The 24,406-nt window shown below is 55.7% G+C and overlaps 3 protein-coding genes across 7 annotated transcripts in view; 2 read left to right on the top strand and 1 right to left on the bottom strand.

Annotated features, from left to right (window-relative positions):
• The window catches only part of DGKZ (diacylglycerol kinase zeta), a 66,754-nt gene extending 62,409 nt beyond the window's left edge, over positions 1-4,345 (top strand). For all 4 annotated transcript variants that reach the window (XM_067296410.1, XM_067296409.1, XM_067296407.1 and 1 more), the window contains one exon: positions 1,788-4,345. In XM_067296410.1, the coding sequence (XP_067152511.1) occupies positions 1,788-1,904 (117 nt within the window). In that variant the 3' untranslated portion in view covers positions 1,905-4,345. The remainder of the gene's footprint in view (positions 1-1,787) is intronic.
• Positions 4,346-8,227: 3,882 nt separating this feature from the next.
• On the top strand, positions 8,228-15,977 carry MDK (midkine). Of its 2 annotated transcripts, none has more exons than XM_067295555.1 (5): positions 8,228-8,382; positions 13,824-13,907; positions 14,017-14,178; positions 14,335-14,496; positions 14,995-15,977. In XM_067295555.1, exons 2-5 carry the CDS (start codon positions 13,826-13,828, stop codon positions 15,021-15,023), a joined length of 435 nt encoding a protein of 144 aa, XP_067151656.1. In that variant the 5' UTR covers positions 8,228-8,382; positions 13,824-13,825; the 3' UTR covers positions 15,024-15,977. The 2 variants fall into 2 exon arrangements, with proteins under 2 accessions (XP_067151656.1, XP_067151657.1); XM_067295556.1 differs by having other exon boundaries at positions 8,246-8,382; positions 14,998-15,977.
• A 1,371-nt stretch (positions 15,978-17,348) lies between these two features.
• Positions 17,349-22,766, bottom strand: CHRM4 (cholinergic receptor muscarinic 4). The gene is made up of 2 exons (XM_013959325.2): positions 22,702-22,766; positions 17,349-20,496 (listed from the first exon to the last, which is right to left on the bottom strand). Exon 2 carries the CDS (start codon positions 20,489-20,491, stop codon positions 19,019-19,021), a length of 1,473 nt encoding a protein of 490 aa, XP_013814779.1. The 5' UTR covers positions 20,492-20,496; positions 22,702-22,766; the 3' UTR covers positions 17,349-19,018.
• Between the last annotated feature and the right edge of the window lie 1,640 nt (positions 22,767-24,406).

Here is a 24,406-nt window from a genome sequence, read left to right as displayed (position 1 = left end):
GAGAGGGCATCTCTGGAAGCAGAGCCCCTCTCTGCCCATAGTACAGAGGCCCTTTGTGGCAGGAGCTCAAGTCTCTGCTGAAGCATCTGCCTGAAGCAGATGAATGGCCTCAAACCTGCCAGCGCAAAAGGGAGCCTAGTTCAGGAATGACAGACTCCCCCAGGGAATGGGGCTTGCACATGCCTGTGTAAATGCATGTCTGGGTTTGTAACTGTCTGGGGACCTGTCTGCTCTGCTACACTGACCTTGCATAGGCCCCAGGTTACAACTTGCCTGCACAGGCAAGAACCAACCTTGTTAGAAACCCCACTGCAGGCACCCTGTGTCAGACCTGTAGCACAGCTGGGGCATGGATTTGAAACAGCCTGGTCCTGTATCCCACAGCGCTGGAGGAGGCTAGGTCTTATCGGGTAGTGTGCATCAGCCTAGCCAGGCAGAGGGGCCCCAGGAGCTCTAGTTTCAGGCTGCAGATCTGGGCAGGCAGTGTTACATCAGGGCTTCTGTAGGCAGACAAAAAAGAAATTCAGTTCCGTCTCTTTCCCCCCCCTTCTTTGTTAAATGAGTGCTTGGATTCAGTGGATACAGAGAGGAGGCCCCCTGAGGAGAGCTGGGGCAGTGAAGCACAGTACAGTCTCCATCCCCCCTACCTGTGTGCACGGGGGTGAGGGGAGATCTGCACAGGAACCCTGTGGCATGGCCAGGCCGTGGTGTGTGTGGAAGAGGAAGTTTCTTAGTAAATGCATACTTCAGTGTGAGAATGGGGGTGACCCTAGGAGTTCCTATGTATGTGTTTGAGCATGAGAGAGAAGGGAGACCCCAAGTTCCAGCCCTGTCCCCATGGCATACCTGATTGCAAGAGGGAGCCATGTACGTGTTTGGCGTCTCTCCGCCTTTGTGGCAGTGTTTGCGGGTGGGCTCAGGCTTTTTGTTCACAGCTGTATCCACGTATGGTGGAGACTGCACATGTCTGACCATTGTTTGTGCTGAAGAAATATAGCTGTGGGTTGTCCTGGAGGCCCTTGCACCCCACTGCAGCCACCCTTGCCCTGCTGTGCACCACGGGATGAGCTGGGCAAGCTGTGCTTTCCTTCTGGGGCTGGTTTTCAATGGCAGCAGCAGAGTGCCAGGTTTTCTTGGCCTTTCTCAGCAGGGGGTTTGTTCAGCACCACAGAGCCCCGGCACTTAACGAGAAGGAATGAGGAGCAGGGGGGGAGAAAGGGGAGAGGAGACGTAGCTGAGAGCTGTTAACAGATTTGCTTTTTATGGAGTGCGGGAGTTCATTAGTGGACACAGTCCAGATGGCTGCAATAAGCTGGTGAAATGTGATCCTCCTCTGGGAGTGGGAGCGCTAGTGAGGCTGCGAGAGGGAAGGGGGGTTGGTATTCCTGGGCATTCCCCAGACATACTCCTCATTCCTCACCCTCTCTCGCCTACCTCCGCAGCACTGGAGAAGAAGCAGGTCACAGAGACCAACCTTTGTCTCCTTTTGGTGTGACAGGCAGCCTGGGGAAGACCAGGGCTGGTCTCTGTCCTGGCCTGCACATGGGATGGGTGTCCCTTCAGGGGACTGTTTCCAGCCTCTTAGCAAAGTCAGGCTCCTTTGGAGCATGCTTTTGCTACCACCCACCTTGGCACATCACCCGCCTCAGGACTTGGCTGTGGGTACTGCAGACCCCCATTGTAGCCACCTTCTAGAAGGGGCAGTCGGGGGAAAGGGGACCCTTGGGTGCCGAGAGTGGTCTGCAAGGCAGCGCTTGGTGCTCTGACACACTGCCTCCCCTGTGCAGGGAGACACGCCCAAGCACAGGGCTGAGAAGGCCAACGACCCCGACTTGGCTGCCTACCTCGAGAACCGACAGCACTACCAGATGATCCAGCGGGAGGACCAGGAGACAGCTGTGTAGTGCTCAGCGTGCCTTAGCCCAAGCCAGCTCGGGCAGGACAAGAAGAGGACAGCAACTGGCAGAGCTGTGAGTCTGGCCCAGCCCTCCCTAGATATTGGCCTGGTCCCGGAAGAGATGGAGACAGCAGAGCTCTGCCCCAGGCTGGGCTGGGACTCTATTTATTAGGACAGTGGGTACTTGGGATTTGAAGCCTGGCTCTTTGTGTGTCCCTGCTTCATTCTTCCTCCACCATGTTCCCTGCTGTGGATGGGCTCCATCCCACAGGGCCTGTTGCAGCAGGCAGGGATGAAGCCCTCTGTCTCCCTTGCCATGGGAGTGATAGCAGCGTCCACATAGGCTCTTGCCTATGATCCTTGTGGAATATTGTTGCTCAGCCCCCTCTCCCCACCAGTGGTCTGCCCTCCATTGGACACTTTGCTAGGCCCACATCCAGTTCCTCCTGTCCTTCCCAGCACAGCTGCGGGAGGCACAGGCTGTGCTGGGCAGGCTGCAGGATGGCCTGCGTGGGGGCTGTGGGACTGAGACTTGGCCCAAGGGAAGCACCATGACTCTTACTCTTCTTCCCTAATGTTGGTCTGGGACTGCCCTGGATCTCTGTATTGCCCTACCGGGGCCCTTTTGTGGCAGGAGGAAAGTCCCTGACATGTTTGAGGACATGCACCCACCTTTCCAGCTGGGGCTGAGCACTGGGGCTGCCCTGTTTCCAGCCACTGCCTTTCTGGTTGCTTTTAGTGTTGTTTTCAGTGCTTTGCCAGTCCACAGTCTGGCATAGGATAGGTACGGCACGGAGAAAGGCTACTGAGCCCTCCTGACTCCCCATCCCTCAAAGGGCTGTGTGGGGGCAGCCTGTGCACACGGCAGTCTGCTGGGCCTCTCTTTGTGACTGCTGTACCATAGCCGTGGTGGAGAGCTGCGCTTGGCCTGGGTGGTGGTTGGTGATGGAGACTCTTATATTTCCCTAGTGCTCTAGTTAGCTGACTTGGATACAGCTGCCCTCTCTGCTTCAGCTCCTGCACAACATTAGAAGCGACACTTGGCTGGAGAAGCAGCACCAGGGTCAGTGCTGCTCCCCCTATACCTCCCCAGCCTGTGAACTTGCATCCTCTGAGTGTGACTTCTGCCATCCCCCTCAAAACTGGACATAGGGCTTTGCAGGGAAAGCTGTGGGAGCTCACCCAGACACAGGTTTCCTGGGCAGGCTGCCAACTTGACCTCTCCAGTTTTAGCAGAAAGAAGGATTTGGATGCCTAAAAAGAAAGCATCAGGGATCCCAGAGTTCTCATGTGTGCAGTGGGATGGCATTTCATGTACCACCTGCCACAGGGCAAAAGGGCACCATGGCCCATCTCCCCTGCAGATACAATGCGTGCTGCAGTAGCACACCAGACCTGGAGCAAGCTTTTGCAGCACCAGCAGTCCCTGATTTCAAGAGGTGCCAGCACATGAGGTGAGCAAACAGCCTTGGGGGTTGTGTGCCTGCTTGGCATGTTCAGGTGGGAGGCAGTTGTGGAACCGGTCTAGGTTGCTGCTTGCAGGGTACCATGAGAGGATGTTGGGGCATTGCTGCCCCATGGGGTCTGTGTGGACCCCACCATCATTCTGAGCTCAGCCAGGGTGTGAGTCTTCACAGCAAGCTGTGGCTGCTGTGTAGTGTTAGGTGACATCTTTCACATCTTTCATAACGCCAATACCAAAAAAGTATCACAATACCACTGAGAACCACAATACCATTCAGGCTTTTGGTCAAGGGGGCAGGGAGTTATCCTAGAGGACCAGGGGAGTTGTGGCAGGGAATAGAGGTGTACTTGGGGCCAGGGCAGTGTAGAGTGGAGCACAAAGGCTGCTATCAGGGATCCAGCAGTAGTATCAGCAATTAATAATGTTAGTATCCCAATGCATTTAGAGCTGCAATATTCCAGCAGCATCAGAATTACCCAGCAGTGCTGCTCACTAGCAACAGAAAGACAAGGCACAATTGTCGTCTTGAAGGTGCAAACTGCTACCCCCCAGCCAGGACACCCAACCTGGCCTGGAAGAGTTTACAGCCCCAGCTTGCCCCCCTCCATCTGCCTTTCTCCCTAGTTTTATATGTTCCCTTAGTTTTTGTACAGGTAGTTTGGACACACACTGTCCCCCTCCCGCCTGGCCCCTCTGTGTGTACGCGTGAGCTGAGTTGCTGTGCAATTCCAAGCCTGGCTTGTTTTTAGGCAAAGGCGGAGGGGGTGTTTTGTAGCTCTGCCCGTGGAGGGCAGAGGTTCTGTGCAATACCTGGTTCTGTGTTTCCTAGATGCTGTCATAGGACTGTATTTTTGTAACTCTGTAAGGGTGCCAGGTCTACCAGGCCGACGGCCTGCCATGAGCCTGTGTTCCCATTGCTTTTCAACTTTGACTGTTTGGATGTTGTTGTTTCTTGCCATTGAAATAAAAAGATTGATGTTTTCCTTCCCGTCTCCCTCCCTCCTTCCTTCCCTCTGCATCTGCGAGAATGTGGTGGACACTGTACAAATGTTCACACCAAAAAGGGTGTTTCAAGGTTTTCCCCCAAGGCTTCGGTCCCACGTCTTAACCACAGGCTCAGAGTACTCTGGGAATTTCCCTGCTGGATCAGATTGTTGGTCCACTTCCCTGCACAGCAGTCTTCTAGCACAATTGCTGGATATGGGGCCTTTCTCATGTGAGACCCTCTCCCCCCTCAGGGACACTCTGTGTCATACATCAATATTTATTGTAACATGAAACGGGGAGAAAATTCACCACCATCCCAAGTGATCCATATGAGCCTGAAAGCATGTCATGAGCTGCCAGCTTGCTGTTCTTCTTGCCTTACTTGCGTTCTTTTCCGGGACAGGAGACAGCAGTCCCAGAATCAGGGCTGACTTGCCCTTTGCTGCCGCACAACTATTGATTGGTTACTACAGCAGCATCCATCCTCCAAATTCCAAAATGTTTCTGCTTGTGCAAATTCCTCCAAGGCCCTTTTTTGTGGTGAGTGCAGCTGTCCCCAGCCATGTTGCTCTGCTGGGGATGAATTTGCTCTCCCAGCAAGAGCAAAAGCCAGGGCTTCTCCTACTCATTCTCAGCTTTAGAAGGGAGCATTTGGTTCCTACTTCTAGTGCTAAGATCTGGGGCTGCAGTGTCAAGGTTTGGCATTATCTTCCCAACGCTGACAGGAGGACTGCGATACGATTGCAAGAGCAAGGGGATTAAGAGCTCTTCTGCTTCCAGCTCAGCCACTGACTCGTAAGGATGACTGTGGCCAATACCATTTCTCTTTCAGAGTTTCCTTTGGAAAACAGAGGTAACAGAGCCTGCTGTGCCCTGCAGTGCTGTGGTAGGGAGTTGGAGATGGACATGGTCTGTGATTCATAACATAAACTCAGATTTCTGAGGGCAACTTGGCAGCCTGCCTGTCACTACTGCCTCTCCTTCTCTGGCTGTAGAGAAGCAGCCTCCTTCCCCCAGCACATTGTCCCTTCCACCCCCAGAGCCTCCCGTTCATTGACTTCAGCCTTTAAGCTTCTGCCCAAAGCTAACAGTGGGATTCTGTAATGGGTGTAATGCACACCAAATTGTCCCAGCCCTCCTGGGTCAATGCCCAGGAACCAGACGTACATGTGATTGCAAGGAGAGGCTGATTCCACTTCAGTGCCCAGACCTAGTGTATTGGCACTTGGCCCATTTCTCCACAGCGAGGACTGTCAGTAACCATGGCAATGAGAGTTTTCCAGCTGCCCTGGTGTCAAATTTATGGTGGGGGAGAAAAGAATTCCCAAATGCAATTGCTCTGATGAGGGGTGTTAGGAAATGGGCAGTCTACCTTCAGCTTCCTGCCCTGGAGAGAGTTGTGCAGTTCTGTACAAAGGGCTTTAGCTTCCCCAATCTCACCCTGCAGCAGGATGCAGAAAATCAGGCCAAACACTGTAAAGGTCTGTTTGGCCTCCCATGCCATGGAAACACACCTCTGCTGCATGTAACTGGGAGTGTGCACACAAACAGCATGTGTGTGGGTAGGTATGCACACACATGAATGCCATGCAAAACCAGCCCTAGCTAAACAGACCTGGGGTGACAGCAGTTGACCAAGTTAATTATTGCCTGTGCCTGCGACCCACGCACCTCCTGCCCAAGTATGAACAAGGAGAACTTTCTGCCACACATAGCTGTGTCCTTGCACTGCCACTACTGCACCATACAGTAATAGTGCCCCAAGGACCAGGCTTTTAGTGGGCATATAAAATGTGGAGTCTCATGCCATGAATTACCTTGTTGTGACATTTTTAGAGGTAAAATGCTGTAGCTAAACAGTTGCAGGGAAATGCACCTGGGCTTGTCACGCTCTCTCCCTCTCGTCCCTCCTTCCCTTGGTAGGAGGCCCCTTTCTGCAAACATAGCATTCTGCTTCTTATTTAAGCTGGAGAAGCTCTGCGTCCCTCTGAAAGGGGAAGAAGGGACCAAGCACAGCCATTTCTGAAAGTGATGCACATGATGCCCTTTCCCACACAGCCATCATGTGGCTTCTGATCCCAACCCAAGGAGACAACAGGAAAGGAAGGAAAAAGGATAGAAATGAAGGGAGGAGTGAAACTTGATGGTGAGCTTCTCAGTACTTCGGACTGCTCTGCACTGGGGACTTTGACAGGGTCTCCATGGCTCCTGCCCAGAGAAGGCTAAAGAAAACCAGCAGCGCTCACCCCACAGCCAGCTCTTTCACAGCTCTAACAGGCTCTGGTTTGCTCATCACAGCCCCATGACTCAGGATTGCAAAACTGATGCCACTGAATCCTAGCCAAAAGCAACACACCTAGTCACTTCCCCTTCCTCTTTCTGAACATGGTTTGTCCCTGCAGTTTTCTCCAGCTTTGGTTTAAAGGCCCCGGTGATGGATGACCAAGGAGGAGCCACTCACTTTGCTAGGCATCCAGCTGTCAGGACCCATTTCTGCACTCTGCGCTCAAAGGTCTGTTTCTGTCTGCCTTGCTGCTGCTCCTTATCTGGTGGTACCCCCACCCAAAGCAGCACCCATTGCTCTGTGTGTGTGGAGAGAAGGAGGGAGAACACACCCTCCTGACGGTTGCCAGCCATAATCTAAACCTCTACAGATGTTCAGGAAACTGCCGGCAGAGTGTGGGTTAAAAGCGGGAATTTCTTGGAAAGCGATTCTTGGTTCTGAAGCAGCTCATAAAAAACACCCCCCAAATTCCACCTGTGGCTGCCCAGCTCTCTCAGCAGCATTCTTCCAGGGAAAGGGGTGGAAAAAATGGCTTGGTTCCCCACCACAGTCCCATTCTTTTGGCATGACACTAGCCCTTTTGGCCCTTTGGCTGGTAACTCAAGAAAAGAGCTGGCTTGGCCCCTGCATCCCCTTGCCTCCTGAGAAAATACGGTGGTGGACATGGGAAGCAGTCACATCTACAAAGAAATCCTTTCATCCCCAGCCAGCAATTTGATAACATATTGATGCTTCATCCAAGGAGAAAGGCTGCAGCAGGGCTGAGCCACAGGCTGTCACAAGCAGGTTATGAGGGACAGGAGTGGGGAGAGCCCTGAGTCAGCATGAAATGCAATAAAAAATAATGTCCTTCTTTGGGTACCTCCCTGAGGAGCATGTTCTGCCCATGGGGGCAGAATGAGTTGGGAAAGATGAAAAGGGCAGAGACCGTGACAGGTCAGTCCATCAATGCCAGAAGCCACCAGGAGCAGGGAAGAAGACATAAATGGAGCTGATGGAGATACAGGGCAGTTCCCTTTGTTCCATCTTACTCCAGATGGACCAGAGGTCATCTTCAAATGGGAATCAGAGTCCTGGGCCCCGGGGGGGGGGGGGGGAAGGGGTATTGCTCCTGCATGGTCTGGGGCTGAGTGGCACCAGCTCACCCCCCACCCCCACCCCCCCTTCCAGCCACTCAGCAAGGTGCACAGGGTGAGCTGAGCCCTGATGGCTCTACTGGCGCGACACAAAGACACATGCTGTTGAAGAAAAACACAGAGCCAGGGCCCTGCGAGCCCCTGAGGAAGGTGAGATGCACTTGCCAGGGCAGGGGGGCACATGCCGCGCTTGGGCTTGACCCCTGAGGGCCAAAGCTCCCCGTGCCAGGGAGCAAAGCCAGAGGGAGGAAAGCCAACTGTTGCCGGGGGAGCAGCAGCCCGTCGCAGCCACCCGCAGCCCGGAGCTTCCCCACCTCAGCGGCTGCGAGCGCGGCCAGCCGCGCCCCCCCGCAGCCCCCCGGGCCCCTCCTCGCAGAGCCCCTTCCCCGGCGTCGGGGGCGGCAGCGCCGAGCCCGGGCCCCGCCAGGCGGGAGGGCGCAGCCTGGCCGCGCTGCCGGGGGGCGGAGGAGGAGCCTGGGAAAGTTTGGGGCTAAAAACCACCTTTTGCTGCCGGCGGAGCCCGACGTCAGGGGCCGCTGTGCGCCGCGAGGTGGCTCCGCACGCGGCCGCCACACAAAGGCGAGCAGCACCGCGCCGCGCCGCGCCGCCGCAGGTGAGTGGGGCTCCCCCGGGCACGCTGAGGCCCCGATCCGGCCAGGCGGAAGGCTCCCCCGGCGGGTGGACACAAACCGTGCCCCTGGCTGGGTAACTGGGGCAGTGGTCCCGGGAGGCAGCCGCCGCCGGGGCTGGGCTTCCCTGCAAGGCAGGGAGCCGGGGAGGTGCCTGGGGGGATGGAGGTGCAGCAAGAAGGAGTTTCGGAGGGGACCAGGGCTCCTGGAGAGGCAGCAGGCAGGAGGTGAGGTATGGGGCCCCTATCTTAGCTTCCCTGCTTGGGGAAGGGCATGGGAACCCGCACAGGTCAGGGGCTCTCTCAGGATGACCTCTCGGGTGGTGGGAGCTGCTGCCAGCAAGCTTCAGACCCAGGGACCACTGAAGAAATCCCTCAGGGCATCTGGAGCTCCCCCAGAGCAGGAGCTTGGCTAGGACCAAGCTCCTCAGAGGAGAAGAGGGGGGGGAGATCAGGGAAACTACCCTGATGGTGGGGAAGCAATGTGGGGAAGGGGCTGTTGCTGGGAGCATAGCAAAGAGGGACAGAAACTGCCCTGGGGAAGGAGCAGAGGGTAGAAGTGTGGAAGGGCACTGCGTGCCCCCCCTCTGCCCCACTTAATGCATAGGCAGCTGACAGGTTTCTAGGGGAGAGGGGCAAAAAGCAGAGCAACACCTTTCTCACTGTAGAACCCGTTCCTCGCCTTCGGGAGAAGGTTAGGGAGTCTGTTGGAAAGGCTCACAACCTCCAGAGCCCTGCTCCCCTCCTGTCCCTCCAGCAGTGCCCTGCTAATGCCTTGATTCATCTGGAGAAGCTCCCTCTTCCCCCCGCAGCTCCCATCTGCAGGGACATTCCTGCTGGGAGGGCGCTGGGCTCCCTGGGCGCTGGGCTCCCTGCCCTGAGGCTGCAGCAGCAGCGCAGTCTGCCCGCTCTGCTGTGGAGGGAGGGCAGACATTCCTGCGCCCACCTCCACCTCTGCGGGAGCAGGCTGCAATTTGAGCCGAGCCGAGATGTGCCCCTGCTGAAAGAGGGTCTGCGAGGGGGCTGACAGCCCAGCAGCATGCCTGAAAGGAACAGGGCAGCAGTGAGGGTGCAGGAGCCGGCAGGTGCAGGGCCTGGGGAGCACGGCACGGCCTGTGCTAAGTGCTTGCCAACGGCACTACCTTGGCCCTGAGTGGTGTCTGATGAGAGGTCCGGACTCCCCTGTTGCCATGGCTGGTAACTGGAGTCCTGTTTCAGTGTCACCTGGTGATTTTCTGGGGATCTGATCATAGTTCAGTCAAATTCATGGCACATAAGGAGGGAAGAAGGGAGAGAAAGGGGAGACAGGGACTGTCAAGGTGTGGGTAGGCTCCAGGCTACTGCTCCACATGTGCATCTATCCCATCCAGGGATAGACCAAACCCATGTGAGAGCTGGCCGGGATAGGAGCATGAGAGGAGCCAGTGCGTGAGCAAGTGCCAGGGCCCAGCAAAGGCTCAGGAGGAGATGGCTGTATGAATAGCAGGGAGATCATTTGCAGCCTGACCTGGAACAGCTCTTATTTGACCAGGGAGCAGAGAAAGGTTCAAACAGTTTGAAAAACCAGTTAAAAAACTTTTCTCCCTTGTGCTCTCTCCCCTATGATGATGCAGATGAGCCACAGCCTAGGCTCCCTGCAGTTCTCACATGGGGCACAGGAGTGGGGGACATGGTGTGCCGGGCAGAGCTTAGGGGCCGACCTAGGGGTCCCTGTGCCAGCAGAGCTCTCCCTGGGAACATCCCCTCCCTCTGTCCCTGTCCACAGGTCAGCAAGGCTTCATGTTATCCACCGCTCCGTGGGGAGCTCCAGCACCACATGCTGCTGGTTTCTGCTTCAGCCATATGGGTTTGCTCTGTGCTCAGGGCTGGGGGTCAGTGCTCAGAGGCAAGTGGAGGGGGGGGGGGGGTGAGCACAGCCGGCCCTCAGCATCGGGATTTGTCTTCCCTGGGCTCTCAGAGGACACGTCTACTCGGTAGAGTCTCAGGAGTACCTCAGGCAAAACCCCATGTCCATGCTGAAACTGAACCGAAAGGGGAGCCAGGGTAGGAGTCAGATGCAGAAGCAGAGGGAGAAGCTCCATGGCAAAGGATGGAAGAAGTTTATGGAGTGCCTGAAAGCTGGGGGACCCAATGAATTGTGTGGGTGTTGGAAGTGCTGCCCATCCCTTCGCAGCAGGAGATACCGTAGAAAGCAGGGCAGGAGTGTCAGTTATAGAGACAGCTCAGTCCCAGCCTCTCTCCGTAATCAGGCTGTCCTGGCCAGCTCTTGTCCCCTTTGAAGGCAGCTCTGTGGGAAGAGGACTGAGCTGTGCTCTGGCCGGTGCTGTGCTCCATGGAATAACTCCCAGCTGAGGGGGGCGAGGGGGAAGGCAGCTCTCATCACCTCAGCTTTGCCTTCAGCCAGACGGGCTGTGTAATTCCCTGTGACAGTTCAATTCAGAGTAAAGCCAGCAGCTTCACCGCAGCGGACGCATGAAAGGTGAGTGCACTGGAGCCTGAATAATGCAGGGAGCTGCTCTCTCCAACACGCTGCCGAGGGGAGCTTGGGGGGCAGGGAGCGAACGCTGACCCCAGGCTCTTCCTCTGCACACTGGCTTCCCTACGGGGCACGTGGTGTGTCCTGACCTCTCCATTCCCAGTCCCAACCAAGCTCACAGCAGGTCTGAGGCAGGTGCAATGTAGTTCCTTGCTGCCTGCTCACAAGCAGATGATGAGTGTCACCCTAAGTAACAGGTCCTTGGGGGTAGGGGAAAGAGGTTCTCAAACTTGAGACACTGGGTCTGAGCATCCACACTCCTGCTGGGACCAGGCACACCTCTGAGCACCTGGTTGGCATGCCAGACCTGGCACACCCTGGGCACTTTGGGAAATGGGACCATTCAGGATGTGATTTCTATGACAGCTCGGCTTGACCTTCCCAGCCTCACCTCTGACCAGGAGCTGCTGCAAAAGAGGAGGGAGGAGCAGTGGCTAGCACAGTGCCTAGGGCAATGTTCTTCCAGCCCAGCAGCAACCTGGGGCTCTGTGGCTGAGCTTACTATCCCATGACTGAATGAGGAGTCATACCTCCTCTAGAGATGCCTTATTGCTGAGGGAAGCTGGCATTGCCACTGGCTGTAGTAGCTCAGCATGGCCAAAAGAGGTGGGGAGTTGAGGCTGTTAACACTTCCCAGGGCTGATTTTAGCAGGAGGACTGAGGGCAATTGCTGAGAGCACCAGGTCCTGTGGTCCCTGAAAAGCTAAGCTGGGTTAACAGGACAGGTCATCTCGTAGAAGGGGGAGACCCACCCGTCAATCTCCACCTGAGATCCCTGCAAGGATAATACCAAAAGGGGAAAGCATGGAGGAGCTGCTCCTGGGGCTGGAGGGAGCTGGATGGGAGCCATCACCTGGCCCAAGCCCACCATGGCGTGGGCAGGGGCCCCATGGGCCTTTGCTCTGTCAGGTCTCATGGGGCCCACATTCCCCACCCCTAGCACAGAGACACCTCTCTCCCACCCACCCAAGGACATCAGCATGTGTGTGCACCCTCATCCCCTGTGTGCGCCCGGGGGTGTGCACACATGCACACATACACTCTGTGTGTGTGTGTGTGTGTGTGTGTGAACTCCTGGGTGCGTTCACATGCATGCACACACACCCCGTGTGTGCACTCCTGGGTGTACACACACATGCACATGCACACCCTGTGTGTGCACTGCTGGGTGCATGAACACATGTGCACATGCACACCCTGTGTGTGCTCCTGCCTGCACGCACACACACACGCACACACACACACACACACACACGCATGCACGCACATGCGCACCCTGTGGTGATGTGCTGATGCCAGTGTATCCAGCAGTGGGCGCAGCTCTTCCTCTAAATCTCCCATTGAGCTCCCACACTATGTGGATTTTTTTGTGTGTAATCTGCTTGTTTAGCTCTCAAGCCCTTCATGGCAGTGCGTTTGTTTTTGCTGTTTTTTTTTTTTCTTTCCACCCTGGATTCCTTTGAAGCAGAAGAAAGATACCATGGCAGCTGCAGTCCCCTGGCCTCGGGGCTTTTTGGTGTGGGCACGACAGCCTGCTGGGCACTGGATAAAAGAAGCACTGAGGAATATGGGGATGGAAGGGAGCTGGGGACTGGGACCGGGGAGCAGGGTCTCTCCCCTGCCAGCAGGCAGATGGTGCTCCTCGGCTGTCCAGGAGCAGGAGCAGCAAGCCCTGGGGCGCGCTGGCCTTCCCCAGCCTTCGTGGCTGCTGTGGGGATGGTTGTGCAGGCTGTGGCATCGATGGTCCCCCAGGCACCCCATGACCCCATGCCTGAGCCCCCTGCAAGGGGTCTCGCTCACATGGGGGAACTTATTGCAGAGGGATGGGAATGATGAGCCCAAACAGGCATCAGCCCATGGAGGAATCGGAGTGTCGCACCGTGCACTGAGGGTGCTGGTGGCTGACACTGCCCCATGCACAGCCGGGTACCAGGCTGGAGCTGGGCCCTCCGTCCCCCTCCTCTAGCTTGGACACAAGAGCTTTCTCCAGGTGCTGGGTGCACCCAGCCCCGTGGGGTTCCCTGGCAGCCCTGTGGGGTGCAGGGGCCCCTCAGAGCCACACGGGGCCCTTGCTCCTGCCTGTCTCGGCCTCCCCGGGGACCTGTCTTCCCCCGAGGCTTGGCAGAGCTGCCCTGCCTTTCGTCCCAAGGCCTCCGCGCTGGGCTGCCTTGCTGGATGAAGAGCGTTTTGGCCACACACAGCTCTCAGGAAGGGCAATGCAGGACTGCGAGGCCAGGAACGAGCCTTCAGCCCAGCGGTACCCCGAGCTGTGCAATGGACCTTCCTGGTGCAATTAATGCTCTTCCTCTGGATGCAGTCTGCCAGGCAGCAATGTGGAGGAGACCTCATTCACCCCTTCCCACTGCCAAGTGGGAAGGGTTTCCCCCTCCCTCTCACCACTATCAGTGCCAGGGTAATGTCAGGTGGGGATGTAATGGGGAGGGGGGTTAGGGCGGGGTTAGCTGTGCCCCCCATTAGCCCCACTGATCTGCTGGAGCTGTGACCCTGAAATCCCCCCACAGCATTCATAGCATTTGGATAGGGCCATATGCTGTCTCCAGCCTCTAGAAGCTCCCAGAAGGGGCTGCTTGTGCCTGGGATCCCACTATCCATCTATGCCATGGTCTCCTGCAGCCAGGAGGTGTGTGAGCTGGGCACAGAGGTGTGCATACACACACACACACACACACACACACGCGCGCGCGCATATGTGTGGTGGTGGCCATCCCACACAGTCTCCAGCACGCTTCCCCGAAGAAGAAGAAACCAGATATCCCTGGGCCCCACTCCGCAGCCCAGCTCTGGCTGCCCACAGCCCACCATGCGCCTCCTCGCTGCCCAGCTGGCTGTATCGCATCCTCAACCCCTCACAGTGTCCCTTCCTCCCTAGGCATGATGCAGGTCCGGGGCCTCCTCCTCCTCCTGGCGTTGATCCTCCTGATCGCAACCACTGAGGCTGGCAAAAACAAGAAAGGTAAGTGGGACCCCCAGGCACGGGGGCGGTGGGCCTGGAGGGGTGGGAGGGAGCCCCTGGATGTGCTCCACTGGCCTGCAGTGAGCACCGGCTCCCCCTTCCCTCGCAGACAAGGTGAAGAAGAGCGGTTCTGAGTGCGAGGACTGGCACTGGGGGCCCTGCATCCCCAACAGCAAGGACTGCGGCCTGGGGTACCGTGAAGGCACTTGCAAAGATGAGACTAAGAAACTCAAGTGCAAGATTCCCTGCAACTGGAAGAAGAAGTTTGGAGGTGTGTTTGTGTGTGTGTCCGTTGCAGCAGGACTAGTCGGGGACCCTCCCCCCCCCCCCCCCCCCAAGCCTGGGGCCAGACCTTCGGCCTCCCTCTGAGAGGCTGGTGTCCTGTCTGGGTCCTGTTCAGATCTCACGTGTCTAACCTCTCTTCCAGCTGACTGCAAGTACAAATTTGAGAGCTGGGGTGGCTGTAGTGTCCAAACAGGTGTGAAAACCCGCTCAGGCATCCTGAAGAAAGCCCTGTACAATGCCCAGTGTGAGGAGATTGTCTATGTGACCAAGCCCTGCTCTTCCAAGATCAAGTCGAAGTCCAAAGGTCGGTCTCCAGAGGGTCCAGTGGCCCAGGGCAAGGGCCCTGGGCGCTGGCTCTCCAGGGGTAGGTTAGCCCATTGGGGCTGGGTTTTGCTGGCCATGCAGAGGGCTGCATAGCATGCTCTTCCCTCCACGTCACCCCATGCGACAGGCCCAGAAATCTCATCTGTGGGTTCAGTGGGACACAGGTGTCTCTAGGAAAAGTCCTGGTCCCCCAACTCACCTTCAGCTTCAGTGGGACGGGGATTTCCCCATCTTCCTCTGTGTGGCTGAGGCAATATGTGGCTTTGTGTGGTGGGGAGAGGTTGTCAGGATATGACCTGCCAGCATGTGGGTCCTGCCCATTCTCCCTGGCGGGCCCAGTATGCCCAGTATGCTGGTGACACCTGTGTGGGTTCCCTGGCAGGTGTGCTGTGCTGGCTACCATGTTTCTACCAAGGCTGAGCGTAGGGTGGTGCTGCCAGTGGATGCACTAACTCTTGTCTCCTTTCATTACTGGAAGCAGCGAAGAAGGGCAAGGGGAAGGATTAGAGTGGGAAGACAACATCCTCGTCTCCACCTCCTCGACACGGTGCCTGAATGGTTGGAAGCATGCCACTCGCGCTGCAGCCAGGTCCCCCTGCTCGGCAACACTTTGCCAAATGCCAGTCTTCCTCCTCCTCTTCCTCTTCCTCCTCCACCACCTCCTCTTTAACCGAGATGCCTTGTTCTATTCACTAGTTTTGTAGAGAGCAAACCCACGCCCTTCCTGCAGAAGGTGCTGTCTCCCTTCCTGCTGCCCCGCTGGCACTGTCCATGCATCCCCCTCTCCTCTTCTCTGGGTTTATTTCAAGGCTTGCTGGGATGCACATGGAGAGCTGGGATGGGACCACATGCATTTTTCCACCCTTGGCCACAAATGAGTTGCCTTTGGCAAGCCTGGGAGCCTCCTGACTCCTCTGCTTCATACTGATGCTTGAGGGAAAGGCTGAGTGTTGAATGCTCAAGTAACCCTGTCTGGGGAGGAAGGCACAGGGAGCAAAGGGAGAGAAAACTAATCTCCCGCCTGGGTATTCACCATCAGGCCTGTGTGCAGTGGAGACAGGGGCCTCCCAACCCCCCATTTCCTTGGCTTGGCCCGAGGTAGGCTCTCCCTGCGGTCAGAGGTGCTCAGTGCATCCCGCTGCCCCCTTGCCCTCGGCTTCCCACAGCCCCTCACATGCCCTCTCATTCACATGAGGATGGGGCTTCTTCCCATCTCCCTGCAGCAGATGCAAGAGCTTCCTGCGGCAGCCAGGGGAGAGAAAAACATCTTCCTGCGTGACCAGCATGTCCCCTTCCCTTCTCTCCTCTGTCACTTTCAACCTGTGTGTGTCTGTGCCGGGGCTGCAGCCTCTCTGCCTTCAATGCTCTAACACTGGTGCTGGGTGGGAGCTCTCTCTATTTTTGGAAAATGGGGTTTGTTTTCTTTTCCAATAAAAATCTTTTTTAAAAAAAAAATCAGAACCCAACTATAGTCCTCACATTGTACTGCTGTGTTGGAAACTGCAGACACCGCGGTGCCAGGCAGGGCCCTTGCCCCAGGCATGAGGAAAAATACTGGTTTGGCTCAGGGCAGGCCTTCCCTTTTCATTTTTACCAAGGGCCAGTGCAGGAAGAGAAAGAGAAACAAGGCTGAAAGTCCTCAGTCTGCTACAGAGCAGCCCTGCATTCATAGGAGCCCTCTTCCTCCTCCTCTCAGGGCAATGCTGCCAATACCCATGTGGGGGGAGCAGGGCCGGTGGGGGGCTAGGGGCATGATGCTGGGTGCCACGACCCTTCAAGGCTTCGCCAGCCTCGACAGGAGCAGGGAAAAGCAAGGAGCCACAGGGATGTCGTCATGTGGTGGGATGTAGTGGTTCGGCTGCTACACGTGTGTTCCTGGGGAAGAAACACGGCTCCAACACTTACAGCCTCTTCCCGGCAGCCCTTGGAGCTGCTCCCCCCATGCTCTCCAAGGGAGGGAAGGGGGTTGCGACCCGCTCCCTTGGGCCCACTCATGCTTTGCAGGAAACCGGTCAGTGACAAATCAAGGTGAGACCCAGGCGGGGGGGGGGGGGGGGGCACACAGGCACCGAGGCAGAGCTGAGAGTGGCCCCAGAGGTGTCCTGCTGGACCATATGCTTCTGTGCTCTCCTTCCCCCCCCCCCCCCCCCCAGCCCACCTCAGCAGCAGCCTGGCAAGGACCTCATAGCCCTTCTTAGGGGGGGGGGCCAGTGCTGCTGGCCAGGGCTTGCTGGCTGTGGGACTTGCAGCAGCTGCAGGTAGAGCACCCAGCTCGCGGTGGGGCAGCACTTGCGGTCTGGCTCCCCCAGCCCCAGCCACCCCCTTTCAAGGAAGGAATTTTTTTCCCCTGGAGCTCCAGAAATTTCCCAGAGCTGCTCAGCTGCAACATGTGTGCTGAACAGGTCAGGCCTCAGGCTGCACAACCCCACAGGCAGACATTACGGGCTGGTGTGCAGTCTGAATGAACCGGGTGGCTGACCCCCACCACAGGAGCCATTCCTGGGCTCTCCCACAGCCCCCAGGCAGGCTGGCATCACCAGCACAGTGTGGGATCCCATCAGCAGGGCAATACCCTGCTCCCCAGCTGGAGGGTAGGAAGAGCTGTTCTAACAGCTGCCAGCACGGGGCTGCCTGGCCAGCACAGGCAGTGTTTGCTGCAGGCAGGGAGTATGCAACCCAAAGAGACCTGGTGCTGCAAGGTGCCCCATGAGCTGCACTGCAGGTACCAGAGTGGCAAGTGCCACTGTGGCACAGGAGCACTGTGGCACAGCCAGGGGAGCAGGGACTGGGTGACAACGCATTCACTCCTCACACAACAACCTTTGGTTTCTGGTCCGAGGTCTTTATTTGTCTTGGGGGGGGGTTCTGCTGCAGTTGTAATAATTAAAAAAAAATCTGCCAGGCATTTTGGGTAATGCTATGTAAATTATTCTAAAGGCAGTGGCAGTGAGTGGGAGTCCCCACTCAGGCTGGGGCAGCCTTTTTTCTAACTTGCACAGCATCACCATGGGGTGGGGACAGGAAGGACGTACAGACACAGAGTAAGACCTGTGTGGGCACCCGGAGAGACTGTCCACACGTGCCAATGTGGCCCTGGCCAGGCCCTCACCTATGCAGCTGTGCCTGGCTGTGTCCACAAAATGCTTGCAGAAAATCTGACTTTGGGAGAAGCTGAGCAACAGTGTTACTTGATTTGGTCTGTATACATAAATACACTGGGACTGGGGCTGGACATATACACTGAACCCTGCATGCTGAGGACTCTGTGACAACACTGACAACAGGGTTACATCCATTTACAAAGATCAGTGGCCAGCTCCTTCGGACACTCTTGGGGTGTCCTGCTGCACCTGGAGCAGGAAAGGAAGTTTGGGGGCACTGCCTTCCTCCCCCCACCCGCCAATGAGCCACGTATCACCCAGACGGTACCCAGCAAATGGTGCTTCCACACCTGCAACGGGCAGCAGGGTGGGCATGCTCATGGCCCAGATGACACATGGGGCATCTCTGCCATGTTACAGGGCCACTACCTGCTCCAAGACCTTCTGTCACTGCATCTCTCTTTTGCCTGATGTCCTGTGCAGCCCTGTCCTCTGAGCAGGACAGCAGCTCCCTGTTTCCCTTCCCAAGAGCAGTTATTTTTATCATTGCTGCCTCATTCCCAGAGGTCACATTCCCTCGGGGCTGTGGAGAGAAATCCTGCATGATATCACTGCTTTTCTTTGCAGTTTTAGTTTCTTTTGTTGTAGGAGGTGACTTGGTTTTACACTTCTCACCCAGAAGAGAGATGCTCACTTTGTCCATCCAACCGTCCAGCCAACTGCCAGCTCAGGGCAGAAAGGGTACTAGGGGTATAGTGGAGTCAAAGCCCAGGGAAAAATTTCCCACAGGTCTCTAGATCAGCATATCTCGAAAGGGAAAGGGAAGGGAGCTTGCCACATCCAGGAGCGCACAATCTTGACTGCCTTGTGAGAGAGGCTGGATGGCCCAAAAGGACTTTCTGTGAACACATCCATGCCAGAGGGGTCCAAAATGGCTGACAAATGTTTGGCCCCTGTCTCTTTTCAACTTTTGGTGAATAAATGGTTTAAGAACCTGTTGAAAACACCCAGCATTAGACCCTCCATGGGCAGACAAACTTTGAAGCCCTGGAAAAGGTCAGCCAGGGAGAGAAGAGGCAACAAACATTGATGCCATTCAGCCAATGTCTCAAGAGAAGGGAGCTGAGGCAGATTCCTGGTAATCCCATATCCTTGCATCATCTCGCCTATGGTTTTCCCTTTGGCACCCCAATTGAGTCCCCAGGCCAAGGGTGACTAGAAGGAGCTGCAGCTCAGAGATGCCTTGGATGTTTATCAGCATTGGGTGAAGGACATCACCTGCATTCACTGCACAGTCTGCACTTTTGTGAGTGGGGAGCAGAGGACCCCCCCCCCCCCCCAGCAAAGAAGGCAAAGGGAAAGATTTCCATAACTTTGCTAAAGTGGTCCCTGAGTGCCAGTTTATCTGGCTGTGCCAATGTTCCTGTACTGGCACATGAGAAGGTGCTTAAAGGTTTTCTTGAAAGTGGCATTGCAGAGGGCATAGCAGGCTGGGTTGATGGTGCTGTTGACATAGCAGAGCCAATAGCCGATAGACCATACTGTATCAGGTACACAGGTCTCACAGAATGTGTTAATAAGGACCATCACATTGTATGGAGTCCATGTGAGTATGAAGGCTAGCAGGATAGCAAATATGGTCCGGGTGACTTTCTTCTCCCTGGCTGCCATCTGGCGCTTCTTCCGTACTTGGCTCCTGGCAATGCTGGCAAACTTTCTGGCAACATTGGCAGGGCGACTGTTGGCCAGCGAGTTGTGTTCAGAGGCTCCGGCCTTAGCTGGGACGATCTCAATGGCAGTGACACATTCAGTCCCAGTTTGCTTGGTGACAATCTTAATCTTGGACCACTTGGAAGACGGGTTCACCCGGGGGTGGGATGGGCTCTGCCCTTGCCCCACTGGCAAGATTTCTGCTGTTGGCTTGTCTTTTGTGGTCTGGGTCATGCTGACTGTGCTGGACTCGTTGGAGGTCTCCTTCTCCTCCTGATGGCCAGTAGCCTCTGTCTGGGCTGAGGTCTGGTCATCCACTTTCCCATTCCTCACCTCTTCCTTCACTTCCACGGCCCTCTTGGGAGAGGTGGTGTTGTTCTGTTTGATCAAGGGGCCTTTGAAGAAGGTGATGGACTTGCCTTTCCTCTCTTTCCTGCTTTCAGGCTTGTGCCTCCTCACTCTGCTCCTGCTGGCCAGCGAGATGTGGATGTACAGCACTGTCATGATGACCACAGGCAGGTAGAAAGCAGCGATGGCCGTTCCAAAGGTCACTGCAGGGTTGGAGAGAAACTGGATGTAGCATTCCCCCTCAGGGACTGTCCTCTTGCCCACAATGAACTGCCAGAACAAGATGGCAGGGGCCCAGAGAATGAAGGACAATATCCATGCAGCTGCAATCATTAACCCTGCCATCTTGGTGGTCCTCCTGGCTGGGTATGTCAGGGGCTTGGTGACACAGAAGTACCGGTCAAAACTGATAATGAGTAAGTTCATGACAGAGGCATTGCTCACCACATAGTCCAGGGCCAGCCACAGGTCACACACCACAGCACCCAGTGGCCAGTAGCCTTTGATGATATAGACCGTGTAGAGATTCATGGAGAAGACCCCAATGATGAGGTCTGCGCAGGCCAGGCTGAAGAGGAAGTAGTTGTTGACGGTCTGGAGTTGACGGTTCACCTTGATGGACAGCATCACCAGGATGTTCCCCACCACAGTGACGAGGCTGAGCGAACCGGTGACTGTGGCAATGAAAACCAGCTCCACAGTCTTGTAGTTGGTGGGAGGCTGGATGGTCACCTTGGAGTGGTTGCTGGCAGTGAAGTTGTCATAGGTCAGGTTGGCCATCTTCACCTGCCAGGGCTGAGCAGAGAGGTTGCACATGGGGTCTGCAAGGGGAGAAGAAACAGAAGGGAAGAATATTATATCTGTTGGCCCGTATGTCTATCCAACCACAGCACCATAACTGTGAGCTTCTTTAATTAATTTTAGTTTAGTTAATGTACCAGCATTAACTATATAAGGTCCAACTCTTTCCTTTTCATGTCTTCTCTCCCTCCCTTTCCCCACCCTTCTCTTGCTGTGCTGTTATGCTTTTTTACCCAGAAAGCCTAGGTGTTTCCAGAGCTGCATGTGAAGAGCCTGAAACAATGAAGCAGGGAGGCTGGAAGTCAGGAGAGCATAAACTAAAATGATATTTTGGCTTTCTTCTTGTAACTCGGATACTAACGAGCTGTGGAAGTGGCACGTCCCTATCAGCAGGCTAAGCCATGCAACACCTCACATCCCTGTGAACCCCTTGCTCAAGGCTTTGCAGGGAGGGCGAGGGAATACTCTCTCTTTTGACTGGGGTGCCCCTCATCCAGCCCCTTGCCAGCTGATCCACCTCCCCATCTCCCAGCTCCAGCATGGGAGAGAGCCCTAGCTCCTGCTGCAAAGACAGAGACCCGCGTGGGAGCAGAGCCCCAAGATAAAGTCCTGCGAACAAGAAACAGGCACCAGCCAAGCCACCTGGGGGGGCTGTTCAGCCCAAGTGCTTGCAACGCTTTTCACTTCATCATTTTCCCGGGGCAGTGTTGTTTTTAGCTAATGCTCAAAAATCTCCCAGCGTTATCGCGTTCCCGTCTGCCCTTTCAGCCCTCTCTCCAGGAGCAATTTCAAGCTACACTTTGTATCCCTAGAGTGGTGCAGCCTTGGGAGCATCGCCTGGCCTTGTTTAGCAAAGGAAGAGACACACAGGGCTGCAGGGAGGGGATCTGAGGGAAGGGATGGGGCAGCAGCCCTTTGCCCTGGGCTTTTGCAAGGTCAGCCTTGCCTTTTGCTAGTTGTGTCCCGCACTGTGTGCTGCACTGGACTGCTGTGGGTGCCTGTGTCCAGGCAGATACCTCCCAGGAGAAGAGGATCTGGGGCAACCATCTGTCCCCGGTTTGGAGAGCAAGAGTGGGTGCTGGGGTCCCACCACAGCCCTTCGGCTTTACAGAGCAGCTGTCCCTGGAGCAGCATGTTTCCTTACCAGGGGTGCTCCAAGGCACTGAGCACTGCCCCAGGCCCTTCACTCTACCTCCTTACAGGCCTCCTCAGTCTCAGAGCCTCCTGAAATGGACCACTTTGGTGTGCCTCAGAGGCCACTTCTCCAGGGTGACCAAATCCTTTGCCTCATTTCTAAGGACACTGCCTGTGGTCGCAGTGGGGATTTTGTCAGGAGTGTTTGGAAGGGCACATGTCCTCCTAGCCCATATTCATTACCCAGTCACTAGTGGGCCCTTTTTTCAGTAACTGACCCCTTGAGATGTACTGCCAGGAGTGACCCATGGCCCCTTGATTTACCCGCCACAGGGCTAATACTTTCCCAGCTCCTCCCTTCCTCTCAGTGCTGTGCTCTTTTACTCCCCTGCCACAGAGCGACCTCATGCAAGTCCCCACTCCTCCTGTCTGCGTGAACCCATCCATGCTAAGCCATGGCTGGGCCGGTAAGTGCCAGGATGCCCTCATGGTGAGCATGCAGTGACAAGACCAAAACCACCAGAGAGCCAATTGCTTTAGGGCTGGGAGACACCGGCCACAGCTTCTCCAGAGTCACCCAAGGGGGAAAAATATAAAGGCCTTCAGTTTGGCTGTGCTCTCCAAAGCAGGCTCTGCAGCCATCACTTGGGGGGATCCAGGCTCCTGATGGCTGGAGAGGGGCCTCCTCACTCAGCCCCATGTCTGTGGGGCCAGGGAGTATCTCTGCATTAGGAGCACAGCCCCAGCCTGCTTGAACTCCTGGTAGGGTGTTGGGAGGCAACAAAAAAAGGCTCAGATCCTGCAGTGTCTGCCTGGAGGAAGGGGGCTGCCTGAGCTGAGCACAGCTGGCTACAGAGCCTGGCCATGTTGCACAGTGGTTGCTGCAAGGACCTCTGGGCACAGAGCCAGTGCCCTGCTGCTAGGACAAGAGCAGGATATGTGTGCCTCAGGCATGTCCCGCTGCCCTGTTTGGCTAGCGAGTCATGGGGAGGAGGCCAGGAGGCCACCCTGAACCACCTCTAGCCTCCTGAGGGAGGGCGATCCTGGGGGGAACATCCTGCAAAGCCCATGCCAGGGCCTGCACAGCTCACCTGTGTCTCCAGCAGCAAACAGCTCCTTCTGGAGGAGAAGACCTGGGACAGAGAAAAGAGCAAGTTATGGCACAGCATCAGCCCTGAAGTGTTCATGCAAGCCTCGCAATCTCTTACCGGGTACAAACCTGGACACCTCGGCCAGCTTTTCCAACAGAGGCTGCAGCTTGTATCAGAGCAGCTTGGGTATGAGCTGCCATTTCAGGAGGAGCCCCAGGATCAGGCATCTCCCTGTGGGCCTCTTTTCTTGCCAGGGTGTTGCTAGTCAGTGAGGGATGTTTCTCCCAAATTAAGCTCTCCCAGATTACCAAAAGGGCCATCACAGTATAGCACAAGCTATTGCTGGCCCTGCTCTTGCACAGTGATGGGGACTGGTGTGCACAGAAGGTGCCCAGCACCTGCCTGTGAACCTGCCTCTGCCTCATTTCAAAAGAAGCTAAGCCTTACCTGAAATAGTGACATGGGATTGATCACCTGCATGAAATACAGTGCTTGGCACATGAACAAAGGGGTGACACCACTTGAAAAAAGATACAGAAAACCCAAACAAGCCTGATCCCACCCCAGCCTTAATACCATGTGGGATCAGTGGAAAACACTGATTTCCACTCAGCCAAAGTGCCTCTTCCCAGCAAGTAGATGGATGGTGCCTGCTCCATCACCTCTGAATAGACACAAGACAAACCCTGTAATGTTTTCACAATCTATCCCTCCAGAGCGCGTCATTTTATAGAGAGATTTGTGAGCATGGCTCTCGGCAGACACTAGCCACAACAGTAAGCAGATCAGGCAGCCTGGGGTGAAGGTGTGTGTGTGGCTGCAGTGACTCTGAAACAGGCAATGCTCGGGAAGGCAGCTGTGGGACAGTGTCCCCACATTACACTGTGTCTGCAGCCATGCCAGCAAGGAAGGCATACATTAGGCTGGGTAGAAACAGCCAACTCAGCCTCTTACATAGGATTACTTACAAAAGGCAGCAAAAATTGTGGACAGAAAGACTGTCTTCATCCAAACCAAGATGTCTGTGATTAACCCCCAAGGAATTTGTTAAGAGGAGTATGGATCTTTAAAAAAAACCCAACAAAACAATGGACCAAAATTGGTGTGCTGGGATGAAGGGGAAATACCTGGAAGGGGGAAAAGAGAAGCAAAGGTGCTGAGGAAGGTGGGTTGGACAGAGGAGCCTTCTCATGAGACCTCCCTCTCCCTCACCAGCCGCATCCTGGGGGCTGGGGGCATCCCAGCCATACTGTCCCCTCCCCCAGAAGGGCAACCCTCCCCCAGCAGCTCCACCTAGACCCTGACCATGGCCCGGGGCAGAAGCCCTGCTGCCCTGCTCTCCCCAGTGCCTTGGGCATCCTTTACCCTCTGCCATCCCTGTCCTAGCAGTTACTACACTGATGCCAGAGCAAACAGTGAGGATGCCTTACAAAAACTTGCCTTTTTAAATGAAGCCTTACTTATCGTTTCATAGTACTTCCAGGGCAAATGTTTATCTTTGTCTTCCATATCTTTAAACAAAAGGACAGTATTTTTGTGATGATTTTTGCCATATAGCTAAGTGCTTACTTAGAAATCAAACTCCCTTGGACTGCTTGGAGTCAGTGACAGGATCAGGTCGCCACTGCAGGACTGCGGGGCCACCTGACTCTCCTGAAGGTAGCCCAGCATGATCTGACACGTCAGGCAGGCATCCAAGAGCTAA

Source organism: Apteryx mantelli, chromosome 4, assembly GCF_036417845.1.
Source record: "Apteryx mantelli isolate bAptMan1 chromosome 4, bAptMan1.hap1, whole genome shotgun sequence".
NCBI lineage: Eukaryota > Metazoa > Chordata > Aves > Apterygiformes > Apterygidae > Apteryx > Apteryx mantelli.
Note: the sequence above shows the minus strand (reverse complement) of the source record. Positions and strands in the feature narration are given on the sequence as shown.